This window comes from Sycon ciliatum, chromosome 3, assembly GCF_964019385.1.
Source record: "Sycon ciliatum chromosome 3, ocSycCili1.1, whole genome shotgun sequence".
Lineage (NCBI taxonomy): Eukaryota > Metazoa > Porifera > Calcarea > Leucosolenida > Sycettidae > Sycon > Sycon ciliatum.
Genome location: NC_088645.1, coordinates 19912697 through 19940641, shown reverse-complemented (window position 1 = coordinate 19940641; position 27945 = coordinate 19912697). Strand labels below are relative to the sequence as shown.

Below are 27945 nucleotides of genomic sequence, written 5' to 3'. Positions count from 1 at the left end.
GCACAATTATAAAATTGCACATGACTGTACTCTCTTTACAGAAACACAGTCGCTCTGTGGGTGACCATACATGTATATTAGCAGCTCATTAATTAACCACATGAGTGGATACATTGTATTTTCAGTCACGCATGGGCGATTTGGATGATCATGGAGGGATCATACTTTCCGTGGGCTTACACGGCCAATGACTGAGGACAGCTTTGTGCACTGTAAGTGTTGGTGATATTATGGATCCGCGAAAGCAATTGCAGTTGCAAAGACCTCATCCAAGTGTTACATGTTCTCCGTGACGATGATATCTGGCAGGCTAATGGACGCTCTCATATCCTGCGTGCAGAGGCAATTCATGTTCACAGGCGCTTGTGAGCCACCATAAACATTATAACGTCTCCCTTGACGTTGCTCACCATGATCAAGACCTGGCCAGGCGCCGGCATTCTGCTGTTGGTGGAGGTTGAAGGAGTTTTCTCCATACCCCTAGTCTCACTCATAGTCGATATACTTCGCTTTCGGTCCTTGCCGCTGACATCTCCAGCACAATCTGAGTTTCCCTTGGACAGTGACTTGCGTGCGGCCGCCAGGGGACGAGCGAGAGTTCCGATCAGCGAGCCAAGCCTGTAATGGCGTTTCGGCACGTGCGGAACATCCCAGGACCTTAAAATTACATTGGCACTAACTGGCATATTATTGACGGCAACAGTGAACTGCTGCAGACGCCTTTCGTGGCAATCTCCGAACTTTGAGCAGTCGAGTCGAGTTGACACGGCCTCGTTACAGTGCGAAATTATCCCTGTCCTTTTTCACCTAACTTAGCATCTTCGTTTTTTTATGAAGAAAACAAGCACCGCACCCGCCCATGCCTTTTTCCATTACACATCTGAAAACATCTCCTTCGAATGTTGTCCTCGACAACAGATTTCTTGCAGAAGAAGCAGACACTGCTCGCGTTGGAAGTGTGCTGCGACTGAGCCAGCTGAAAATTTGGAGATATGTGTGTGTACCGGTAGTTTCCTCTGGAGATGGAAATTGCCGTATATACGCATCAGACATGAAACGCAATGCAGAGAGCAAATAATTACCAAATGCGTGTAGCAGTTTCCCGGTATGATGATGGTCCCACATGATTGTGTACTGATTGTATTGTGTTGTGGCTCCATATAAAGAGAACCTGGCCTAAAAGGTAGCAAACTGTGCGACTTGCTCCTCGGCGTATGTATTCCTGTGTGTTTGCCTAAGGTGCGGTTCACACGAGGTACAAACTGCGTATAACTGATTGCAGTACAAAACTACTAATAGGGACCTTTCACATTTGCTACGAATCGAATGCGAAACGAAAGTAAATAGTTTGATGCGTCTCGTAATCGTTTCGTTGAAAACAGAATTCAGGTTTCGCGAGTCGTAATGCAAATCTGCATGGCAACCAGGGAGTAGTACAATACCGGTATTGTACTACTCCCTGATATGATGGCAACTACGAATACCCAAATAAATGTGTACCTGACGGATTCGGAGCGTGCCACGAATGAAGAGGCTTTCATTCGTGAAAACGAGCTCTCCGCGGCGACTCTGACGAATCCTCGAACCCAGGTGAACCCAGGTTCGAGGATTCGTCAGAGTCCCTGCGGAGAGCTCGTTTTCACGAATGGAAGCCTCTTCATTCGTGGCACCAAGAGGTTTATGTACTCTTGGTGGCACGCTCCGAATCCGTCAGGTACACATTTATTTGGCCAGGTACACATGTTTTGCCAGGTACACATTTTTGCCCTTGATTCCCTGATCCATGCACGTGTGCGTGTAAACACCCGTACGCCGCGCCAACTCGCCAAGCTCCTGGCCGTATTCGTAGTTGCCATGGACATTTGCATGACGACTTGCGAAACCTGAATTCTGTTTTCAACGAAACGATTACGAGCCGAATCAAACTTTCGTTTCGCATTCGATTCGTAGCAAATGCGAAAGGTCCCTATTATCCAGCATGTGTTCACACGGTGTATGTGAAAGGTTGCGTAAAAAAACGCGCGGATCCAAAAACCATAGAAACTCGCTGCCGGCATGTATACGCATGGTCTCGTCTCAAAAATGTTTTAGAACAAAGTTTAGTTTGCGTCTGAATAGTGAATAGTGTTCTTCATCGCATGTCAGCCCACGACTGATTGGACTATTCTTGAAGCCACAGTTGTCCGCAGAGCTAGCTGCACTTCTTATGCTGATACAGTAGTTGTAGTTGTTCGTTTGAAGTTGTTGTTTAGTCACTCACGCGCCAGGCGCGAAAACTAGGGAGGTTTAGTTCCCACGTAACGGAAACGGGTACGTGGGTGATCCACGTAAAGTGGATGAAGGGCTCCCACGTTGCAATGTTGTGTTTAGTCACACGGAACAAACAAAAGCATGAAGCGAAAGGCCCAAACCTGGTCAAAGACGAAGCTACCCGGGCCTAAGAAATTCATCCAATATTTTGATTTCGTGCTTCCGAAACTTCTTCAGCTGAGCACCCTCACAGCTCGCACAATGCGCTCCATTCTGATTTTCACACACGTTCTGGCGGAACGTGGGTGAGCCTCCATACAAGGTATGTCGTGAATCAGAACAGCGCGTTTCTAAATCTTGCCATTCTTCGTCTGTTGATATGCAGCCCATAGGTCGATGAGCTTTGACTCCAAAACTTCTGAAAAAATCTGGCGAGGCATCGTATCAAAATAATTGAACTCAAGGTGGCAGACCACCTTCACAGGGGTCAAAATTTGAAGTTCCTCATATCGCGTAAACGGCATCAATTTAGGAATGGATATGTATCCTAAAGGGTCTATGTTGAAAATTTGAGGTGATTCGGTCCAATGGTTCGTGAGATATAGGCTTTCAAAGTTGCCCGTTCCAAGATCATGAAGATAATTGTTAGGCCGATTCCACACTACGCCGAAAGTGGCTTTGCCTTGAAGGCATAAAGTGGCTTATAGTGAAGCTGCATTCACACCTACAAGTGTCGATCACGGGACTTTGCTTTGAAGGTTAGACTGTGAGGCTTTCCTGTGCTTGATCTAGCAACGGCGGTAGTGGAGAGGCTCTTTGTTGGGCCAAATCCTCGAATACCACCCATTTTCGCGCGCCCAATCTTGAAATTTGACCACGCTAGCGCGCGCTGTGTAGGCGGATTCCAGATCATAGGTCGAATATTTGTCAACCTCGCCAACAGGCATTCCGGTGGCAGTTTTTGTTGTGTATGTCTCGTACAGTCCTTTCGCCTTCGTTTTCATGTTGTCGATTTTGGAATGGACGATCGACGCAGTATCCTCCCGGAGCTGTTCAGCAAACAAATTCAGCTTGATGGCGATCTCCTCCGGCGTAGCTCCTGCCAACTGTACCGGCCGTAGGTCGCCTCAAATATCCGCTCCAAAGCTCGATCAGCTTGCCCTCAAGCTCCTGGCTAAACATGACTCTAGGCATTGTTGACAGCTCACAACTCACCACAACTGAAAGATACGACAGGGAACACATTCTGAAAAAAATCGAAAAGGCTGAAGAAAAGTCAGAAAAGTGTCCTGAAAAGGTAAAAAGTTGCCTTGAAAGAGGGTGCTGGTGTTGCTTTGTAGACAACAAGCACTTTTCACTTTCGCGCGTTTCTCAAAGTGATCGCCATGGCAACTTGCCTAAAAAGTGCCTGAAAAATGGCTTTTTAGGCAGGATTTGGTGTAGTGTGGAATCGGCCTTATGATTTCAATTGATAAAGTCTTTTAAAATTGTCCCAAACTGTTTTTCGGCTATTTTGCTCAACTCCTATCGATTTTGATTTGTTTTTCTTTCCATGACAACTGCCCACGCTCTCCCTGGTGCATACGTGCTGACTGATGCCGGCCATGCAGTGCGTAGATCTACTGCACTACATTGTACAACTGCATGCGCATGGCAGCTACACTACAGCTACGGCCCTGTCGATATGCATCGTTGACCTTTCCAAATTATTTACTCGGGGCCTCAGTTTGGTTTGTCTTTGTGAAGTAGCAATGGGGAACAAGCGAAAGGGAAGGCAACTAACAGTGTTACTTAGTAGGGCCAGAAGACGGCAGCCTCCAAGCTCAAGAGTAGGCAAGATATCTGAGACTGAAGACTCGCCATCAAGTGTTGTCATTGTCATTTGGAAATTACTTCGAAAAAAATATTGTTGAAAATGTGGAAGGAGATGTCGTAGATACTATTGAGTCTTTGACCTGGATCTGTCAAGCAGCGACGCAGACAGTGACGACTTCATCAGAGCCTGAGAGTGAAGCAGAGGAAGAAGACTATGATGACTCTGGTGAAATGGAATCAGCTGGCAAAAATCGCATCGTAGATTTGAGCTGTCTGCAATCTCCCTTGCTTATTGCTTGCGTTTGCTCAAGTTGTCAGACTGGCCAACTGAAACTGCGCGAGAGGCGACGCCATGGCTTGGCCTCTGCCATTCAGTTCATTTGTGGCAATAGATGACTTGCACAAAGATTGTCTGGGTTCGAGACGCGGCAAGTGGACCTTCTGACTCTGACTTCCCCACCTTTTGAGTTCGTGACTTTCGCTTTTTGCCTGACGAACACTGAGCTAGTTTTTTTGGCTAGAGAGTAGAGTTGTTTTGATTCGGCTTGGATCGTCATGCCGAAGCGCCGCTGCGCTCCTGAATGCACTAGCAGACGAGAGATGGAACCGTAGTGAGGCTCCCAGTCCATAGGTTCCTTTCCGAGCCGGCCGGCCGGGAGGCAGAAAAATGAGGAAATATTATATTAGTATCATTGGTGTAGGCTGCAACAAGCATGTCGTGGTCCTGAAGTGTGACTACTTTCCTGCAGTGGAAGCGAAGTCAAGCACAACGTTTGTGGACGTCTGAGAAAGAACTCGATTCCCTTTGATTCGGCTGCACTAGCTCCAGAGCGACCCTCTCCTGAGGACAGACTGCGGAGAGGCCAGGAACCTGCCGAGCCACGAGTGGAAGCCCGAACCACGAAAATGAAGGGTGGAGGGACTGAGTGTGAGAGCCAGATGGCCTTTAGTAGTACTTCAAGTAGTATCTGAGTTGAAGGAGAGAACAAGTGTGCTGGAGAAACGCTGCGAAGTCCTCAGGCCTGATGTGTACTAGCTACTGTTGAAGTCTCACTTGTTCCGAAATGAACATTTCAAAAAGCCCTGACTCTGAGTAGCTGTATCTGGACTTGGACTTAGGCCAGAGACATAGCATTGTAAACCTTACTGAAGCCAAAATGTATCCAATGCCTGGCTCTAGTGAGCAAGCAGTTTGGCGCAGGCTCGCAAACTATGATTGAATCAGGGAGTGGTGGAAAGTCACATTATACCTCTCCATGATTAGCTGGTAATGACGACGATGCGGCTCCGGCTGGGTCTCATGGGAAAGTAACATACCTGTTAAGTTGCAACGAGGCAACAGAACTGGGCTGTGAGGTACCTTCTGCGTTGGACCTACAGTTGAGCCACTACTCTTCTTACAAATTCCATACAACGGTGAAAGGATTTGTTGGAGCATCATCAAACAGTGCATTCATCTTCATCATACACTGGCTCTGTTGCCTACAGTAGTTCACATTTTGACGGGGCGCGCTGGGACGATACGGAAGGAGCGGCGGGAACCATTGGAGTGCTCATGATGCTGGTTAGCGGAGACGGATGTGAGTGTCAGGAACGGGAACGCAACCGCACTACTGTACAGATCAGGAATCAATGGAGGAGTTGAATCTGTTCAACCTTCCATGCCGTGTACAGGGGCACAAGCGTAAAATGGCTACATTTCGAATGTGAACTGGCGATGGAATTGTGTGGCGACGAACACAACTGCAACTGTTCAAATTTCAGCATTTCGAACATTATGCTTCCCATGATAACTCACCGATTGGCTCACATGACGGAGTTGGACATTACCAGGCTAGGATTATCATTTGCTGTATTTATGGATAGTCCTTGAGTTTTCAGATGAAGTGCTTTATCTTTTACCTGTCGTTCCTTTAGAATGGCACAATGTCCATGGCTGCTTTCTTGTCTTCATAACAGACTGGTATAATCAGCATGATTCTGCTTTATTTGAGAAGAAATAAAACTTTCCTTTCGGAAAGGAAGCCCAGAAACGTCAACCCCATGGACTGTGCTTTATGACTCTCGTCCATCGACGTTAACCGTCGCAATAACTGCTGCATGTATGTTGGGCTGTGCGAACCGTACAAGGATTTTACAGCTCACCCACGCCTTCCCAACAGGCTCCTATATCCCGTACCGTTAGCGTTACATTGAATAGGAACTAGGCTAGCACAGTTATCCTTCGTTCTTTTGATGGCGGCGGGTAGCATGGAACTTGACGTGTTCTTGGGATCATCGTGCAACACTTGCTGTTCCTGGAAGTCATATTATTGGGTGCATCGAGGTTGCTTCTATGCTCACTGTTGTTTGGTAAGACAATTTTTTATAGCTATTTCACCGAAGAATAAGGCAAGAGTATTTTTGGGCTGGTTTGAACGCCTGGCTTTCTCTTCACATGTACATGTAATAATTATACAGTCATGTACTTCCACTAACCCTACAACTGTCAAGTGCACATAACACATGAGCTGCTGAAGCCAGTGACCATGGTGACCATGGTGACCATGGTGACGGTACTGACCATGTACATGTACATGCCGTGTACTGTTCATTCATGCTGACAAAAAAAGTACACTGCACTCTACTAAACAGACGGTGTAGCCTAGGGTGCCCGCAGGGTGGTAGCCTGGGTGCACAGGCCAGGGTGCACTTGCCCCGTCTCACTCGCGGCTCGGATCTTTGTGCAAGTCATCTATTGCGGGCAGGTATTTGACGAATCACTGTCTAGCAACACATCCTCCACATCGCTACTTCAGCGTGAACAGAAAATCTTTTGGCAGAGCTAGAGAGGGACTGCGCAAATAAATTCTGTGCAGTTATGGATTTGCCAGAACCTGTGCGAAAAGAACCATTCCAGAATCACATTATTGCAATACATGACGCAGCTGTTGAGATTTGTGACAAGTCTATCCGGAAATGGGCAACGGAATTGTTGACGACTAAAACAGCGGAAAATGTCGAGTATCCAGATCGTGTTGCTGTCAGTACGGACGGTACTTGGATGCAACGTGCATCTAACAGATAACGCACTTCTGCTTCGCTGTGCCAGGTCTGCAACACAGAATGCCAATGAAGCATTGAATGGTCTCGTTTGGGTAGGCCTCAGCGGCTAATGCTAGCATTAAAAGTAGCATTAAAGGCCTTTTTTGGAAACTAGCATTCACCGAATGGTAGAAAGACTGTTGACTGTCGTGTAGCGGCCCATGGCAACACTTACTAAGTCCTCTCTTGGATCACGTAGGATCTGTTTCGACAACTCACTGGTGTATGCAGTGTGGCACACGGCGGTTGTCTACATTTTCGTCAGGAAATCCATCCCGTTTAGACTTCAATGAATGAGCCTTGTAGGTTTGCCGTGTATGGCAAGACGTACTACATGTAATTGCCGAAAACCGAACTATTGCAGTTGGCAGGAGGTAAGGATGCAGCACAGGGGCTTCTGGCTGCGCTGTTCTTGATACGTGGCATGGCGCGGCTAAAAAAACCGGGGACATCATAATGTCAGTTTTTGGCGAAGCGAGGTCGCTACGAAGTAGTAGGGACCATTATCCCACAATCCAATGACACCAATATCTCGGCGAGCGTGGTCGTCAGTTGTTGCCGAACGATGCTAAAGCGCTCCCCAGACAGAGGCTGGATGGACGGCACAACGGACACATTATGTGCAACTTGCCTCAACATGGTTGTGGAGACATCTCGGATTTCATTGTGTCGGATGGTGGGGAAGCCTCTGTACGGGCAGGATAACGCATGGTGGATTGTGAACTCTGTGCCACACACACACACACACACACACACACACATACACACACACACACACACACACGAGGCTGGAAGTCTTGGTGGTACCCACCCGTAGCAAAGGCATAGGCCATCCCGAAACTCTGTCTTTGTTAGATTGAAACTGCAGCACTTTAAGGGTCTGCCTTCTCCCGATCAAACCCGATAGAGTTCTTAACCCTAGAAGTACCGGAGGCATCATAATTATGATGCTTTTGCGAATTTCAAAATGGGATTGCTGTTATACTGGGGCTTAGAATCTCCCCAAATTTTCTGACTTTTATTTCTTTTGTATTTTGTTAACCCTTTGTGGACGGACTGTACGAGTTTCGATCTAATAAGATCGAAAGTCTGCAGGCGGTAAAATCTTCGTAACTCCATTGTTTCTTGAGCAAATTCCACAATCGAAGGGTCTACGTGGTAGCGGAAACTCCAAGCTGTCCAATGCAACAATCGCCGAAGAGTTACGATGTCGGACGCCAGAGATATCGCACGCCGTATTCTTACCTCGGCAAATTCAAATTTTTGATCGATCATTTCGCCATTTTGGGGGAAAACCCCTTTTCGTGTGCTCTTTGAGCGACTGAGCACATGATAATGACGTAGCCGGCTGAAGTTTGAATCGTCTCAAACAGATTTGAGCGTTCTGCGATGAAGGAGAGTGGAATGGCGTTGATGGGACGAATTTGCTTGCATATCAGGCTTGGAGACGACTTTGCTGTGTTACCGCGCCTGATTTGTGGCGGCTGGATAATGGAGATTGGTACCCTGGCGTTGCTCCCGTCAAGCGCTTTCCAATGAGCCCTTGATTGTGAAAATCAAGTGAAGGACACCAAAGTTATGACATGGTAAAGTTGAAAATTGTACTGACATTTTGTAATTCTGGTGCGTACTGTGCTAGTAATCCGTCCATAAAGGCAGTGGGTTGTGTTTTCAAAAATTTAGTACAGTTCCGAAAAGCCAGGGGGTGCTACCTAGAACTACCGCGCAGCATCATATGACTCCACATACCATAGGCATCAATAAAAGGGCAAATTTGGCTTAGAAGTTAGAACCTCACGTGAATAACGTGAAGATGAATACATTTGGGAGCAAGAAGATTGGGGACCATGAAGGTGGTGATTTGTACATGTGGACATGCTAATATGCACATTTCACGTGTCGTTATGGTCAATATCCTAATCCCGAATCCTGCCGAAACAGACACATTTGTTTGTCCTAAGTTTGGAAAGTGATTCACAATGTCATCTGCAGCATAGAACGATATGAAGTGCCAGGGCAGTTATAATATTCTAGGAACGTCCTTTGAGTTCACGTTGGTCTAGCGGAAGCCATGTTCAGTAGGCGGAGTGTTGCTGCCGAAAAAGCATTTCATTTGATTTTGAAAAATGTTGGGCAGGAGGTTGGGGGTGAATGCGAGGAGAGTGCCTGGAGCATTGTGCGCGAGCAATTAGATGTGACCGAACACAGAGACACATAGTTATATGCTCCAGATGAAGATGAGTGAAAACTAATTGCTCCGGCTTCTCGATCAGTCTGATACGGGACCGGAGTCGAGGGAGCAAGCGGATAATGGTGGTGATAAAGCTATGGAGCCATACACATAACAGAACATCAATCTCCAAAACCCGGGCAGGATTTCCTTCATGAAGCTGGGTTCTCTGGCAAAGTTGGTAGATAGTGGAAAATGTGTTGCACCAAGCAAGCGCGAACGCGCGCAACCGGTTGTTGCTTCCGAAGTATGCGGGCTTTTCCGAGATATTCACTATTTTGAAGATGGGGCAGATGCATTATTTGCATTTATTGACCAGAATAATATGATCCGTGTCATGATGAAGGGCACAAGATAGGAGGGAAAACAATTTTTTTGGAGAGGACTCTACTTTGAGTGAAGCCAATATCATGGCATTGGTTTCGCAAATTTACGAAAGAGGCGTCCTCTGTACCCGCGATAATCTGCCGACGGCCCTTCGGCTGGATAGGAATGGACGCCATATAATCAAGTAAAATCCCTAAAAATAGTTTCCGGGAACTACTCTGCTACTTGAGGTTTGATCACGAAGATGGTCTCCGGACCATCGGAAATTATTCGTTTGCTATGAGTTCCGACACCACGCTCTCCTTTCGCTCGTAAATGTATTTATCACAGCAGTCAAAGAATGACCAACCTGGCTGAGAAACATCCAGCAAGTTGGCCCAGCAGCAACCATTTCCGGGGTAATGGACTGAAATGTAGAGTTTGCAGGACGAGCATGGCAAGCAAATGCTCTTTTATTTTTCCGTAAACTGACGAGAGGTCGCCCTTTCGCTGCGCGCAATGCCAGCTGCTGGTCACCAAGATAGTGCACCTGTCATTGGTTCTTCCTTTTAAAAGGTACCTTTTACCTCAAGGACTTCTGTTTCTACACATATTGCCGATAATAATTCCAAGCAGGTATGTTTTAAGTCCAGTGGAGTCATTATGATGCCTCCAGTAATTCTAGGGTAGTTGAAATTTTGGTACTTCTGTTAAAGTAGTCAACGGAGTTGGGAATGATTGCGTCGAGCTGCTCAGACTGCAGGCGTCGAATCTGTCCCTGAACAATTCGCTGGTGCTGTCCTACTAATCATCGGTGTCGCATCGCCAAGAGCAAATTCTCCCCACGCAATGTGACGAACGAGGCTGTCTGTGATTATCACGGAGAACTCCCACTGCTGTGGTAGCATCCATGGCCTTGCGATGCCCAATCCACCGATGCCTAATCTGCCCAGGCACGGCAAAGCAAAGAGGCTGCACAAACTTTTCGCCAGGCGGAGGACGACCAGTCAGCACTGGAATCAGGTCATTGCTGATGGCTTGATGCAGAGGGGCCCCAGCAGCGATTCCGGAACCCGCATGCAGCGGCGCACAAATGACCATCATTATCAAGGCAGTTAGATGTAGATGGGTGACAATCATAACGTCTACATGTATGCCGATGGTGTAGATCTATTGGAGAACAGCAGGTGTATGAAGGGGGCGTTCGAATTGTCTTCATCATCTGTTCGAACAGATTAGTGCCCCAAGAGAAGGGCTTCTATCGTTCTAAAGTTTTTCAGTGGAATTGTCATGGCGATAATGACGTCCGATCAGATCGACCACCTCGATGTAGCTATTCTAAACTCTTCGGAACTAATCCACCTCTCCCATCGGATGAGGTTGTGGAGTTTCGAGGAGTTACGTTTTCTGAAGAGGCCAATAAGCCACCTCTTCAGAAAAACGAAACTAGAAAAGTCAAAGAGTGACAATTCGAACGCGCCCGCAGCCTTCGTCTGCATCGAGTTGTACATCAGGATAACTGGTATATTGTGCGGCCGAGGGCCCGGCGAGGGGATCATTCATGCAGTCAGTAGATCTACACTACACTACAGTCCAGCTCAATGAATCCAGTCGCGGCACTCAAGCTTGCGCCTTGCACCGGTTCGCAGCCCAGTGAGTGCGTTCGATTACACGCGCGAATCGATTCACGAATCGATTCATGAATCGATTCGCGCTATTCACATCACCCCATGTGAATAGAGGGAATGGATTCCGAATCGATTCCAGGGCTCATGACATGAAATCGAACGACTTGAATGCATGCGAATGGATTCAAGAATCGATTCAAGTGTGTAATCGAACGCACTCAGTGTTTGCAGTTTGCAGGTCTAGGGCTGCGCAACGCCTGGCGCGTGCATGAATGCAGCGAGTGGATTTCATTGAGCAACACTGTAGTCTAGATCTACATGAAGATTGAAGGCTGCAGGACTCGCCTTGTACTTGTAGCCTTGCACCGTTGTGCGACGGTTGTGCCTGGTCCTTTCTTTGACTAGTTTTTTTCCTCGTTCTGATACTTGTGGTAGTCGAATAACTTTCATGTGGGTTTTTTTCCAATTCTGGTGAGCGTCATGTGCTACAGCCACAGGACAGGTGCTGCAGTATGATAATGTTTAGAATAGAGGCAAGAATGTCAGACGCGTGAGGCCGGTTCAACAGAGCAATAGGAACTCAGCTGCCAGCCAGTGCTTTTTCTTCGCGTGCACAAAATACAGCCGAAGCACAACGCGACTAGTTACGAAGACGCGAAACTTCAGTTTGCTGGATATTTCGAAAGGCCGAGAGCCGTTCTCAGACTGCCATAGCCCATACTCCGAATCCGTTATCCTCGCAAGCGTTCCCGATGCTCGGCGGAACTAACGTGACTTGAGCCTTCAATGAAGACAATCATGCTGATTTCCATCGCTAAGAGAAGAGAAAAATGCATGTGTCGACTCGTATTCGCTGTGTCGCATTCTTAGAGCTTGGTGGTTCGGTGAGCGAAGTCCAAGAAGACATAGCGAGTGTGGGCTTGTACTGTGTGTGGATTGTCGAAATTTGTCGCGCAGTCCCCCGACCAGCCGGATGCCGGACAACGAACACTCCGCACACAGCTGACGGCCAGCACCTTCGCTACTGCTTGACTCAACCGATGGAACGGCACATACTTTATAAATGAGATATGCCCAACGCTATTTTATGAGATTCAGACGTAGATCTACGGATGAGTGATGGGGCGATGAGCAGAGATTACTAGTACCTTGAGAGCCTAGTGGCCTGCAGTATTGAACTCATAGAAGCCAAGTGGACATCACCCTGGCCTGGTAAGAGTATTCTCTTTGTGTTTTGTCTCAAATTGTTTCCTCCGGATTTATACAACATGTGGATAGCGTCAATAGAGAGATTACGGGGGGGGGGGGGGGGGCGGGGGGCGGCACCAGTTTAGGCCCCCAAGGCGGCAGAGGTCTGATCTTCTCAAGTGGAGACAAATGATTCCCGGGACGTACCATCCTGGGACCTAATAAATTACAACTCCAGGGAAGAGGGCAACTTGGTCTTACTGTTTTTGTTTTATTCAGAGCAAAAAGGAAAAAATGTTTCTTGCGCATGAATGCAAGGCTGGGCTAGTGAGGGAGACTAACGTCATGCAGAGAGGTCGCAACATTACTCCCTCGCCAGAGAGCAAGCGGAGCGCAGAGAACGAAGAAAAAAAAAGACTAAGGAAATATTATAATATAATGTGTATAGATAATAACTGCCAAACAAAACCTGACGATATTGAAAACATGGGCCAAATAGTGAAATAAATGAACCAGAACAAAGTTCAGCGCGGCAATAGAGCAAGCAATGCATGACATAAACTTCATCTTCGTCGGAGGTGAATTAACACGACAGGTGTGCGTGGGTCAGCAGCAAAGTCGGAGAGCAAAAAGAGAGAAAAGCTTCAGATGGGGCAATGAGGCAAAGACGAGCAGTGATCAGGTGCAAAAGTCTTGTTGGCTAGTAGCCATGTTATTGTGTGTGTGTTTGCATGTGTGTGTGTGTGTGTGTGTGTGTGTGTGTGTGTGTGTGTGTGTGTGTGTGTGTGTGTGTGTGTGCGTGTGACGGGGGGGGGGGGCTGCGGCTCTGTGGTCGGCAGCCTATCCAGGTCACGCAACAGCACGACAGTGACAACAAGTAGTGTAGTAGTAGTAGTAGTAGTAGCAGATGTGATGGCTCCACGGTGGGGGAGGCTTACAGGTTCGGGGAAGGTGGGCAAGCTCCAGCTTATGGCCGGCGCACACTAGACGGTGGTTAGAGAGATTAGGACCATGAGAAAGCCGTTAAACGACACTGCCAGAAGTGTGTGGGGGGAGGGGGGGGGTTAGAGTCCCGTCGTTGGACCGCGAAAACCAGGCTTTGTGATGAGTTTGCAGGCGTCTACTCATCATGGCATCAACGAGTTGGTCTCAGTCCAGTTAGTGTGATACCAAACACACCGTAGTATCGGAGTATAAGCCACACGTAAAACACTAGCAATTCACTCAAGAAAAGACTTCTACTTATACTACAATGGTCAAATGAGCCGTGAAAAACAGCGTAGATATTTGTATTCCGTAGTCAATAAATATTCTGGGTGCAGCTTATACTCCAGAAAGTAAAGTGATGCTGAAAATAGGACTTCAAATGGGGCTTCTAGTCATGTTTGTCTTTTCCCCAAGGTTTGAAATCGAAAAGATTTTATATACGGTCTTTTCAATTTTCTACTCCCTCCTGAATGTTTATGTACTCTTCATGGAACGAAGTACACTTAAACCTGTAACCAGAGACCACTGTGACTAGCGACCAGCCTGGTACAACCGACCACTGCGCCAGGCACAGACAGTCTCACATTCACATAGTTATGGTTGTGCGGTGCAAACCTCTGACTAAGGACCACCTGCCACTAAAGACCGCTTTCTCTAGCCCCAACGGGTGGTCGTTAGTCACAGGTTTTACTGTATGATGGCGAAACCCATGTGAAAACCGGAGTGACGATTGATTGTGCCCTGATCATTATTAGTCGTGGTATGGCGCAAAGCAGGATCGAGGTCAAGCACAGTGCCGAAAATTCGACCTGTTCAAGGCCCCCTTTTGCTAGTTTAGTGTTTGCTAGTTCAGTCGCCTGCTCTGAAAGGTTCAAAAGACTGAAGTGTTCTCCACAGACTGGCTGCATTGTAACGTCTCTCGGAAAATTGTCGACATTCAACTCCCATATTCCACTTGTCAGTTTTGTGCTGGCCAAACAGATTGCAATGAAGTCCAGTGTTCAACAAAGAAAATCTTTTAAACAAGCTTTTAACTAGTGGTGTGCACGGGTAGTCGGGGACCTGTGCTACCCATGAGGACCTCGGGCAGACGGGTACAGAATAGTACCCGAAAACCTGAAGTCGCAGATGACACCATCTACAGTGCATGTGTACAAATTCATGTAAAACTCTGCATGTCTACCCAGTGTGTAAGGGAAGCGGTGCATTGTGGTGTTACCATGGAAACATTACCCGATAGGGTACCCGTGCTACCCGATACCAGAAGAAAATGCTACCCAACTCAGGCCTACTTTTACAGCATAAAAGTCAGAGAGCTCTAAGTACGAGATATACAGCGAGTTTTGCACTAGGGCAAGTAACTTTGCCGCTAACCAGAAAGAATACCAAACTAAGCAGAGCTGATTGAGCATAATACCCCCCACCTCCGAAAGGGTATGAAAATCATGCATAAAGAATTTCAAGTTGATGACGTTTAAGTATACAATGATCACAGTAGGCACGCAGCCAGCACTAGTGAGAATACTGTAATTTCACAAATTTTCGTTGTACTTAAATTAAGGTACTTTCGGTGCATCTATTTCACACCCAAAATTTCGATACACCGAACAAACACTAACACACATAATACAATAGGGAACTGCTTCTCTGTACCGAAAATTTCTATTCACCTAACCTAGCCTGTTGCCCTCATACCGAGAATATTAAGCACCGAAAATTTCTGAAATTAGAGTATCCGATGTTCATACAAAAGTGTCAACCCGTTACACGTGTGGTTTGGCACATTGTATAATTGGTTCAGTTGGTTATGTGACCATCACAGGTCTGGGATACATCAGAACATATTTGTGCACTTATCATTGTATCATAAAGATGGCATCAACTGCACTGAAAGTGGAGGGCAGTGCGGCATTAGGGATTTGCTCGATTTGCACTGTGTCTACTTCTCTTTGATTCCATCCAGTATCAAGTGCTTGACGCACATGGGTCAACAGACTGGTGAAGAAAAACTGGTGTGTAAATCCCTTGTCCAGAAGTCTAAACAACCCGACGTGGAAAGTATGGTGAGGAAATACGTATTTGTCCATATCTTGATCATTTTTCTTATGCATCTCTCTCTATCTCTCTCTCTCTCTCTGTCTGTCTCTATCTCTCTCTCTCTCTCTCTCTCTCTCTCTCTCTCTCTCCCTCTCTCTCCCTCTCTCCCTCTCTCTCTCTGTGCCTGTCTCTATCTATCTCTATCTCTCTCGCTCGCTCTCTCTCTCTTTCTCTCTCTCTCTCATCTATCTCTGGCAGAGTGGCAGCCATTAGCTTCCTAACGTGTTTGTATGTTTCTTTGTGTTTGTTTTTTCTTTGCAGGTAGCAGAGGGCAAGAAGAAGGCTGCAAGCAGCCAGCAGCAAGGAGACTTGAAAAAAAGCAAAATTTTCTATATAATAGCCATCCCTAGCCCCGACCACCATCCCCTAGGGAAATATTGAATTTATAGCTGCCTACCCGTGTCTGTTGTTCACGCCGAAGCACCGCCTAAACTACCCTAGCCTATCACGAAGTGCTAGTTGTGGTGTGGAAATTCGCATCACTTCCATCCCACTCCAGATGCTATTGACTTGCCGCTTCGGACTTGGTATTGAATGTATTCATATTGATTTTATATGCAACCAAGAATACTTTATTGATAAAACTATACCAGTAGCTGGCCATTTTAACGAGGTGCCCTGGTTCGAGTCCTGGTGGTGACAGTCAATTGTTTCAGGCTTTTCCCATTTTCAACTCCCTCAACCTTATGACTGCAACAGAGTATGTATATGCATTTTAAATGCAAGAGGCATTGGGGATTTTCATAGGCAAAACGTGAATGAGTGCTTTCCGTTGCATCATCACCACCGCTCGCCTGCGTCTTCATCGTTGAGGGTGGTGGCGTTCCAGGGTATACAGACAACTCACTCTGACTAACCTTTGCTGTTTTAATACCATGGTGTTCTTTGATGCAGAGGATTATGTCACATAGCCTAACCCAATTTATCCCTCCCGTTCATGATACTCGTCAGGAAATAGACATGACAAATCCATTATGTTGTCCAATGCATATCCAACAATTAAACATGCCACAAATCACACCAAAGTGGTTGACTGGAACCCAATCTCGTAGCTCAATCATGCTCTGGTTGTGGAGTCCTAGACCTGCTAAACACTGGGATGTGAAATGTGCTGCAAGGCTCAATATGTGTTACCCCAATCAGATTATGCCAAGTATACCTATGCATGGCCCAAACTCATGTATGAAGTACACACACTCACGCATGCACACACACACACACACACACACACACACACACTTGTACTCGTTCACTGGCCAAACCAGGTCATGTGGGTCTCCCGAGGAGAGAGAAGAGAGATTCAAAATTAATCTTGGAAAGATGACTGGCTATTCAACCCACCAACACCCACCCCCTGAAATCCAAAAACTCTGGATAATTATGATCCCACTTATGGGCTCGCCATACCTCTGTGACATGTACACACACACACACACACACACACACACACACACACACACACACACCACACGCACACATACTTACCTTGCATGTAGGCCTTTGCAATAAATCAAGATTTTATTGCGAACATAAATAATATAAGAAACTGGATGACTGACTGCATGAAATGAACGATGGATAAACTCGCCCAGTGGTTGGTTACGGGTAAAATCACATGTATAGAGTGTAGGAAGGATATGAAAATCAGTGAACTATATTTGTACGACTGCGATTGATGATTGCATCATAGTAAGAAACTTTGGAGTGGCTCTATGGACAGTTCCGCATGATTATACCAAAATTAATGTGTATGCGCAGGATCTGCAAAGCTATGAATTTTGACCAGGAGATACCTCCTAGATTACACCTCTGTTAGGTCTGCGAAATTGGATTGTTTATCAGCATTGTAGGAGGCTAAGTTTGAAGCATACTGACAGCTAGTCTTCGGGGCATACGACGGTCAGCCATTGAAAGTCCTCGGTGTGCATGATAGATGTATCATGACCCGTAAGACACAACGCATACTGTAAAGTCTTGTATAAAAGCCGCGGCTTCTATGACTTTCTTGGTGAAATTTTGCAGGTTTCTATATGAGACAGGCTTCTATACAAGAGAGGTATTTCTATGTATGTCAACACTAAAACCAGGCTTATGTGTGGTTTGATGGGCCCAAAATTGCGGCTTCTATTCAAGTGCGGCTTTTATACAAGACTTTACGGTAGTATAGACGTTGACGCAGTCCGCACAATGGCAGCGGACCGACAGGCATGGCGTGGAGCCCGCCCCACCTAACAGGACTGACCAGACATGTTGTATGCATATTCTATTTTATTTTATACTTTGGATGAAGTTTTCCATTAGTCATATTGGTGTTGTTGCTAACGGCTTTTGTTGACGTCACTTCTGTCATTTTATTGTATCGTATTACTCTTCAGACATCAATCCTGAATGGCATAAGCGAAAGTGGCACCCCCGCCACCTACGCGGACATGCTTTTAATAATAATAATAATAATAAATAGACTACAAGGGTAAAAAAACAGTGTACTAAATCAGACAAGAAAACCTGTGCTGTTGAACAGAGATCAGCTGAGTGCCAGGATATTCCAGGATGGCTTATGTGCAGAGTATGCATGGGGCGGGGGAGGTCACGGCTGGTGTCTAAATCGCACCAAATGTGCTGACTTACTGTTAGCTACCATTCCTTTAGTCTTCCTTTACATCCCCAGTGGGAGAAACTTCCATCCATCGGTTATTTGTGGAATAACCCGCTACTGTTTATACTAACCTTTTGAATGCCTTATGGCAAATGTTCACTCCCAGTCTCCAGGGTTGGGCATATACCGTATTTCCCCGAATATAGGTCGCACCTTTTTACACCAAAATTCAAGGGTGAGAAAGGGGGTGCGACTTACAATCGAGCATGACTTACTACTGAAGTGATCATGTCGAAAAAATATTGCTGAAACCTGAAAATGGGGGTGCGACATATAATCGAGTGTGACTTATAATTGGGGAGATACTGTACCGGTTCCATGCCTTCCAAAGACGATCGGCAGATTACTTGGTTTCCAGTTGACGATGGAACGTATTTAGTAGCGTTGGGCTGTAGAGGCTGCGTAGTCCTTGTATCCTTAGCACACCAGATCAGCAATGCCATCGGTCCTGGATGTCTGGTTGAAGCCTCCTTATCAGGATCTACACGCGCAACATAATAATTCCACACAGGAAAAACAATAACATAGTCACTAGTTGAGGGAATGAAAAAATCACATTATTTTTATACGGCATATGAATGGGCACTATAAGAGTTGAAAGTGTAATTTAAAAGTGTTTCGACTTTGCTGGTGTTCAATGACCGCTGCTATCAGCCACTCATCCCTTATTGCCCTACTAATAATTAGGAATGTGTTTTCTACAGTGTCAGCTCCAGAGCCGGGTCAGCCTGGTCAGCAACCCTGTTGGGGGGGGGGGGGGGGATACTTGGACCCGTTTGGAAAAGAACACCGGGTCACCTGTGACCCGGTTGGGAATACAGTCTACATCAGGGAGTCGTAAAATATTTACAACTCCCTGGTGTACGTGCAGTAGCCACACTTGAATGTACCCGGCTCTGACCCGGTTGTAAGAGTTGTGCCAGGCACAAGCATTCCCGGGTGGTTTGAAATCCTAGAACAGACACTGTTTTCACCACACTGGAGCTCGCTCTTTTTCCGCAGACTTGACTTGACACATTGTGGTAAGCAAGCACTTTCCAAGACAATTGTCGCCGACGCCGTGCAGAAAACGCCTGCGTGCACGCCCCCTGGACATCTGCCACGATCATGTTGATGACTCACACAAGATGAGTGGATTTATTCCAGGGTATTATTTTATTTTATCTTTACTTCTCCATTGCTTTCTAGGAACAAATTGGGAATGCACGAGAACTGAGTGATAATTGCATGTACTATTTTTTTTTGCGGACCCCATTACACATACCCCCACGCCCCCTCCCACTCACACACACACACAGGGCATGAAATTCTGAAATTTCCCGGAGCTATGAATGCCCCACACGGTACACTAATCTTTCTTGGCATGCTTCTTTTTCTTCCCATAGTGATGGCAGCTGTGGCTAAGGGTGCGTTTGGTTGGTACGATCTAGAACAAGATCGAACAGCTGGTGCACATGGAGCAGCCTCATGCCCACCAAACGGTACTCCAGAAACAGAGCACATTTTTATGAAAAATGTGCCAAACTTGGTGCATTCTGCAAAATGTGTATGGGTCACCATGGTCACTTTGTACGGTACAACGAATCCAACCCAAAAGCGTACACACGTGATCATCTGGGACCAAAATCGACGTTCCCGCCAGGTTTCACTGTGAAAAAGTGAAACTGCTCGGTTTGCTCCGGCCTCAAGGCCGGAGCTCCGGCCTCAAGGCCGGAGCAAGCAGAACATGTTCTGGCCGACCCAGAACAGGTGCAGTCTCAACCAAACGCGCTGTTCTGGTGAATCCTGTTCTAGGTCGTACCAACCAAACGCGCCCTTAGATGCAGAGATTTCAGGCGGACACACAAGTGATTTGGAAGGCAATGTCTGTATATGGGAAGTAGTGTACACAGAATGTTGTGCCTGTGGAAGAATGCATGTTGAAGCTCAAGCTCCAAACTGTAGTGGATCAATTATGACACAAGTACTCACACAATAGCCATCTGTGTCCTACATGTAGATCATCCCCATGCAATATCCCAGATATGCTGTCCAAAGACCCTTGTGTAGAGTTACATGCTCTTGGGAGTTACATGTACATGTGCGTACTTTTTGTAGGATGTGTACTATAATTATAGCTTGATTTTTTAGATTTTAACTGCCCTATGCTAGTTTTGCTTACCTCCCCTCCTGGTTTGACAGGTCAGGAACGAATGGGCATCTGGGATGGCGCTGGGCAGCAATGTACACGATATAAATGAGTGAATTCAGGTGGGATGCAAAGTATCCGCCTGAATACTTCGGCATACATGTACCGGTACTACTGGATGACGTAACTGGTATCCAAGTCCTACGTAGTGTTACTCCATTCTGGTTACTAAGACACATTGTGTAAATCGAAACGGCATCTGGAGGTCAATCACTGAGCCTACCCATTCCTGGACTGATCCCCATCACTGGCATCAGCCCAATAGCCATGGGTGGTAGCGTTTCCTCCGGCTGGGCTGTAGTGGTAGTCCACCAGAACACCTCATATTTTCGTTTCCTCCGAATGCAACGGATGTACAAATTATTGACAACACTGGCAGGAGAAACCGTCGCGAAGCGGTGCAGCCTACAGCTCGGCAACCAGGGTACGGGTATGGCAAATTCTGGGCTGTGAGTACGAGTGAAATAGACAGGCTACCAGCAAGTAAGCTAGTGCACTAAATTTTCAAACTCAGTGTGCTGAAAACTGGAAATACGAGCCGTGGCAAGACGAAAATGACTCGCTCCAGTATGTTTAGCCCAAAACAAAGACTTGCTTTTCCTGCATGCCCACAACCTACTTCACAAAAGACCAGCAGTACTACGAACTGTACTCGCAAGATGCTGAGTGCTGTACAGTCATGTACACCTGTAAGTTATTCTCAAAGGAGCGAGGCTGTGACACAAGGCAGTGAATGAGTGATCTCTGCACGCTAGTGCCAGTGGTAGACCATGCATGGTAGACTAGTGCCATGAAGTAGTGACTATTACTATTAGTATTACTAGTTTTAGCTACATGTACATGTACATGATGATTATTGTACACTTACGACAACGACCTAACGTACATCATGGTACATGGGTGAGACTAGAGTCGCCGGAGATCTCTGTTCGTGTCCATGTTTGCATCGAAGTAACACATCACACGTTGGTTGCCATAGTAAAGAGGTGTGATTCGTTGCCAACAGTTCCTGGGGGGGGGGGGGGTAATACAGCAAGACTGGGTTTCTTTACGATGCAGTTGCGTGATTTCCACCACTTTCTTAGTGAACTGTGAAGACTGGGTTTGCCCCAAAGATGTAAAAAAAAACAGTGACAGCCATTAACTGGTCCATTTCTTTTACCGGTAATTGATTCAGCAGAAACCTCGTTTCAGGTGTTCTAGAAGACTAGTGTTGAAATAGACGCAACGCGCACGTGGAGAACCCATGGCCCTCGTCTTGCCCTACAAAGCCGTCAAAGGTGCACAGTTCTAAGGATTCTCAAACTCCATTGCAGCCATTTACTCATTACCTGCCCTCAAATACGAAAACATGGTACATGGTACATGTACTGGTATGCACGTATCTACTGTAGCGATTTAGGTTTACCAAATTTTCGGGTGCAGTTGTATTGCCCATCATCTTGAAGCGTAAGATGGACTGGCGCACTGCACCCGTTCTTAAATCTGTAAGGATACCGGTACATGTTTTTGCTTTTTGTTTTTGTTTTATAAAAAACACACACCATTTGACGGCACAAAGCAGCAAGGCAGCGATGAGACATAATGGAATGGCAGGAGTGGGGGAGAGGCAGGGGCAGCTTGACCATCCATAGGGTCTCGGCTTCATTGCAACCCAAGCGCTCCACAAAAACAAAAGGTTACAGAAAATACGCGGGGGGGGGGTAGATAACTTGGGATTACGTGTATGTACATGTACATTGTAGTTATGGTGGTGGTTGTCGTCGTTGTCGTCGTCGCCACCATCAATCATCGTCCTGACTCAATGCCATGGTCGTGGAGGCAGTGGTAAGGTCGGGGGAGAGGTGTTTACAGCAAACACGTACACGTATGAGCGGGTTGGATTCGTACACTACCAGTTCGACTGCACGAAAAGTGCAGTACAATACCTGCTAATCAATGATCACTCTAGCGTTAGGTGAAGCAATCATTACTGACTGTAGATTAAGGCGGATAGTTATGCGAGCGGGGAGGTAGCTCGATGTGAGATACCGGTGAGACCCGGTCCGTTTGACAGCTTGACGGCCGAGCATTTCGTGGAAGAGAGGCGTCGCTCGCTACGACATAAGCTCATTGCGTAATCCTATATTTGGGAGAGATGATGTAATCGCGTGCCGTGGCAAAGTGCCGAGTTGTGGGCAAAAGTCTTTGCCCGCAACCTCTTCCTTGCCAAAGAGTTTGTAAAAATTTATTTTGATTGTTTGGTGCAGTGCTTTTTTTCTTGTTCGTGTCTTTAGTTCAGTTTTGTACATTGTACATGTAGTACCGTATGTGATGGCGGCGACTGGGTTTGATCCCGATGGCAGCAGCGATTCTTCTCTGTCAGGAGACGATGGTGACAAGCCTAGAGTCACTGGTAGCTACTGTTGTGTTCCGTTGTGCAAATCTGAGTATGGAAAACCAAATTCACCAAAGTTCCATGACTTTCCAACCGATCGTGCTTTGAAGTCTGCTTGGCTACATGCCATTCGTCGTGATGAAGGGAAGCACTTCAAGGTGAAGCCGAAAACAACAAAAGTTTGCGGACTACACTTCCAAGAAAGTGACTATCGTGTTGTGAGTGATCGTGCTTTGAAACGAAGACAAAAGGAGGGAAAGGGTGGCAAGCCTCGACCGCGCTTGGTACCTGGAACAGTACCTACCGTCTTCTCGTTCCATAAATCAGCGACACAGGGCCCTTCGCGAAAACCACCAGCTAAGCGGGTGTTCTTGAAGCCGGTTACGTCAGACTCCAGTTCGAGTGACGAAGATGCTCAGGCAATGGTTGTGGATGACGGTGAGGGCAGCCACCAAGACGACTCAGTGGATGAGTTGGAGAGACTCAGGCAACAAGTAGCAGAATTGAACTTGAAAAATGAGAAGCTTGACTTAGAACTGCAGTCCGCTAAGTCGTCTCGGGATGTGAGTGTGGGTCTTTGCTCCAAACTGTGGAAAGAGCAAAAGACATTGGAAGAGGAGCTCAGGCAGACAAAGGAAAGCCTGGTCCTGCACAAATTTGACATCCGTAGGTTCTCTGAGAAGGCCCACATGGTGAAGCTCTACACCGGCTTCACGTCATTTGACATGTTTATGGCATGTTTTCGCTATCTGGAGTCAGACGCTGCTGAGATGTGAGCTTGGAAAGGATCGAGGACGAAGCTTGATGGTGAGCGACTCGGGAGAAAGAATGGTCCATTGCCTAAACTCAGCCTGGAGATGCAATTCTTCTTTGTATGTGTCAGGTTACGGCAAGGACTCGTGTTGGACGATCTGGCAGATCGATTCAAGGTGGACAGTTCAACCCTGTCAAGGTACTTCACGTCATGGGTGAATTTGATGTATGTGACCTTTAAAGAATTGCTGGTGTTCCCGTCTCGTCGGCGTATCGACAAAGACATGCCCAAATCTTTCAAGATATACTACCCCACTACTAGAGTCATTATTGACTGCACTGAGTTTTTCATCGAGCGGCCGTCCCGTCTGTCCACCAACAATGCAGCATTCTCCGCTTACAAAAATCACACCACGTGCAAGTCCCTCATTGGAATCACTCCTAACGGAACTATCAGCTTTGTCTCCACGTTGTATGAGGGGTCAATCTCGGACAGGGATATAGTCATTGACTCGGGCTTCATCTCACTGATGGACCATGGTGACTCAGTCATGGCGGACAAGGGCTTCAACATCCAAGACCTCCTTGCTCCATACGGTGTCCGGCTGAATATTCCACCATTTAACACCAAGGCATATCAAATGCTCCCCCAGGATGTTGTCGAAACGAAGTCCATCGCTGCTGTAAGAATTCATGTGGAAAGAGCCATCAACCGCATCAAGCAATATCGTCTTCTTGATGGTGTCATTGACAACAATTTATTTGATATTCTTGAGCAAGCTGTCTTCTCAGCGTGTGTTTTATGCAATTACCAACCCACATTGGTTGCTACCTGATATGGTCTCGATGTCAATACAATTTTCACACCTTCATTCATAAATCGCCCTGTCCTGTTGAACAATGTACATAATTATGTAAATAAGCGAACATTTTTATATTATCACAGACCTAAACGGTGGTGTTCCCAGAAACTGTATTATTTAGGTGCAGCTGTGCGCATTATTCTTTCTATTTGCTGCGTTGAGAGCGTTGCCATTACTCTGTTCTTTCTGGTTTTGGCACCACCCCACACCCTATTATTTGATCATTATTGTATTTCGTCACCTACGGTGTTCTAAGCTGCCATTCCTTTTACTAGTGCTTCCTATTGGCACATCCATTAAACCAGTCCCTTACCCAGCCAGTACTCAGACGCCTACAAATCGTGTTCAGTACTCCACGAGTACAGTGTATTAATTTTGATGATTGAATAGAAAAACAATCACTTTGAAAGAAGATTGTGAGTACTCCACGAGAACTAACAGTGTATTTTATGATTGAATGGAAAACAAGAACTTTGAAAGAAGATTGTGAGTTCTCGAATAGTGCTATGGTGAAGTCTCTCTCTCTCTCTCCCTCCCTCTCTCTCCTCTCTCCCTCCCTCCCTCCCTCCCTCCCTCCCTCCCTCCCTCCCTCCCTCCCTCCCTCCCTCTCTCTCTCTCTCTCTCTCTCTCTCTCTCTCTCTCTCTCTCTCTCTCTCTCTCTCTCTCTCTCTCTCTCTCTCTCTCTCTCTCTCTCTCTCTCTCTCTCTCTCTCTCTCTCTCTCTCTCTGTCTCTCTCTGTCTCTCTCTGTCTGTCTGTCTGTCTGTCTGTCTGTCTGTCTGTCTGTCTGTCTGTCTGTCTGTCTGTCTCTGTCTCTCTCTCTCTCTCTTTCTCTCTCTCTCTCTCTCTCTCTCTCTCTCTCTCTCTCTCTCTCTCTCTCTCTCTCTCTCTCTCTCTCTCTCTCTCTCTCTCTGCTATTGGCCTGGTTGTGATGAAGCCGAGACCCAAGGTCGGCAGAGCATCCCAGACCACGCCACCACTCCCCTTATTCATGGCTCACACATGACGGGTTTACGTGGCTCTAGTAAAAAAAAATAGTAACTAGGAAAAGAAAGTTCGAAAGAAGTCCAGTGTTGACATTAAGAACAACATCACATTAGAGCAGCATGAATGGCCGGAAGGTAATGCGAGAAATAAAATTTCTCCAGTCGGGGCAGAAACTCCTTCACAAGGGAATGATCAGCAGCGACAGTTTCCACAAACAGACCATCTGGAAACCATATGACAAAGTCGGCAGCCTCCACATCGCAAACATACATCTGCGTTTGAACTTGGTAGTAGTAGGTGTGCGTTCGCTTGAGGACCAAATTGCCATCAACATCCGTCAAGCATGAAGTCCGCCGTCCAGCAAACTCACGAAGCGACATACCATTCCGCATGGTGAAAGGACACTTGATCTCCACCACACGCTGCAGTTTGCCATTGACCATGACTAGACCATCAGGCGAAGCACTAAGCCATGGTTTGGTTGGATGGATGAAAAGGCCACAGGATTCGACGAGAACAGGAACATCCGAAGTCTGTGCACGTGTGATGTAGGCTTTGACAGCATCACATTCATGCGCTAAGCCATACTTCATAGCCGCTGTAGGATGCTGCGGTGGAGCCAATTTCCTGTTGATGATGGTGGAGAAATCATCACTTCGTCGGCTTGCAATACTCTTAACAAGTGTTGCAGTCACTCGTAGTCGCCGCTCGTTGTACCAGGAGAGGTTAGTTGACTGTCCCTTCGTCTCCCTTGCAATTTCAGCTGCACGGGCACTGGACACAGCAACACGGTGTTCATAAAAATCAGCAGGCGATTCCGGATTAATAGCAGCCATAGGCACAGGCGCCTCACAAGAAGACTCTGGTACACCCATCTGGCGCTCACTGTCTGACTCACTGCTGCTGCCCTCGTCACATTCCGAGTCATCTGGGCTTGGGACAGGAGAAGGTTCAAGTAGCTTTAGCCAACATGAGCTGCCATACATCTTGATCTTTCCCGATTTGTCCTCTGCCAGAGCCTTCTCCTCAACGCGCTCCAAGTCAGTACGCAGCCTGGCAACTGCCTCAGGATTGACGAATCTGCGGTTTGTAGGCCTGGGGTCATAAAACGGGATGCTCTTTTTCTTTTCTACAAGATCTCTGCCTGAATACGTGTCCTTCTTCAGGTGGACTTCCGTTACTCTGCTGGCCTTGACGCGTGCTGCTCGGGGCTGATTCCATTCCATCAGTTTCTCAGTACACGTTTTGGCTGCCTCTTCACGCAGGCCAAGCCTTACAAAGTCCTCCAATGCATATAATAGGCCCGCTATGTGGTTACAGGAACCAGCTAACCCAGCAGGGCATGTGCAATAGGCAGTGAGAACCGTAGGGACATGTGACACACCGCCAGCAGTGCAGCATATCCGAACGTTGTATTTCCTGTCCTTTCGGAAAGAGGGCAGGACGACGCAGCGGACAAAACAGAATTGTGGAAAGACAGGCAGTGAATTGAACTGGATCTTCTGGATGTGGCCTGACTTGAAGAACCTGAACCCTTTGTCTATTCCACGGAACGAGCTGTACTTGGCTGTGCCGGAATCACCAACCTCCTCGTCATCCTCCCCATCATCATCCTCCCATTCGTCATCAACTTCAGCAGCGAGAGCACTATCAGCAGCGGCAGCATTATCAGCAGCGACAGCACTATCAGCAGCGACAGCACTATCAGCAGCTACACCACTATCAGCAGCGACAGCACTATCAGCAGCGACAGCACTATCAGCAGAATCACTGGCATGTGAAGTAGCAGGAATAGCAGCAGTGTCGTCACCTCTTGCAATCTCGTGCCCACTGATGACTTCCTGGACCGTCCGCTCTGTGAAATGCACATACAGGGTTCGGAATGAGAATGATGGCAGCTGACTTAGATTATCCTTCCATCCCTCGGTGGGGAACGGGGGGACACTTCTTAGATTGGGGTGCACGACACCTGCGGACTTCAGACGCTCAGCTTTAGCAGCAATGTTTACACCACCATCAGGGTCAACAATTTCATGTGCCAAGCCACCACGTATGTAGTCTTCAACTCTGTTGAACACAAAGAACAACACCCAAACAACGAAATAAATTTCAAAATTGAAAACATTGACAACCGAAAAAGGAAAATAATGATTATGGGAGGATATGTGGGATAATTCCTAACTAAAGGCGAAGTGACGTAAAACCCAAACAATGTTACTTCCCGGTTCTACTCACTACATGTATTACCATACCGTCTTGCAATTAGGTCTAAAGAAAAATCCCAGCACAAATCTCACCTTTTCAGCAATTCAGGTTTCGTTCCCGATCGACGAGCATTACGGCAAGCTAGCCAACGCTTCAATTCTTTCACGGAAAGTTGACTTGCCAAGCGTTGAGAGCCATCAGGATTCCGACCTAACGATGCTCCAGGCACATCGTCCTCGGAGAGCTTCACAGCCTGCGCCTCCATCTCCGATAAACAAAATACTACGAAAAGTGTTCCTTGCAGAAGCAGCTGACACGGCCTACAAATGTAGA

General features: G+C 46.8%; 2 protein-coding genes and 1 long non-coding RNA gene across 3 annotated transcripts; 2 read left to right on the top strand and 1 right to left on the bottom strand.

The window, feature by feature from the left end:
- Positions 1-11665: 11665 nt before the first annotated feature.
- On the top strand, positions 11666-16663 carry LOC135812552 (uncharacterized). The gene is made up of 3 exons (XR_010552847.1): positions 11666-12525; positions 15452-15551; positions 15847-16663. It is a non-coding gene; the product is annotated as an uncharacterized LOC135812552 (long non-coding RNA).
- A 7000-nt stretch (positions 16664-23663) lies between these two features.
- Positions 23664-24395, top strand: LOC135812911 (uncharacterized). Its single transcript, XM_065326130.1, has one exon. The coding sequence runs from the start codon at positions 23664-23666 to the stop codon at positions 24393-24395; it is 732 nt and encodes a 243-aa protein (XP_065182202.1).
- Positions 24396-25425: 1030 nt separating this feature from the next.
- On the bottom strand, positions 25426-27924 carry LOC135811681 (uncharacterized). The gene is made up of 2 exons (XM_065324915.1): positions 27705-27924; positions 25426-27474 (listed from the first exon to the last, which is right to left on the bottom strand). The coding sequence occupies exons 1-2, from the start codon at positions 27875-27877 to the stop codon at positions 25512-25514; spliced, it is 2136 nt and encodes a 711-aa protein (XP_065180987.1). The 5' UTR covers positions 27878-27924; the 3' UTR covers positions 25426-25511.
- Between the last annotated feature and the right edge of the window lie 21 nt (positions 27925-27945).

Bases quoted from the DNA above. Each gene is read 5' to 3' on its own strand.
- LOC135811681 (XM_065324915.1), bottom strand. From the start codon at position 27,877: ATGGAGGCGCAGGCTGTGAAGCTCTCCGAGGACGATGTGCCTGGAGCA. The intron at 27,475-27,704 runs GTGAGATTTGTG...TGTGTTCAACAG, and splicing joins AAACCTGAATTGCTGAAAAG to AGTTGAAGACTACATACGTG.
- LOC135812911 (XM_065326130.1), top strand. From the start codon at position 23,664: ATGCAATTCTTCTTTGTATGTGTCAGGTTACGGCAAGGACTCGTGTTG.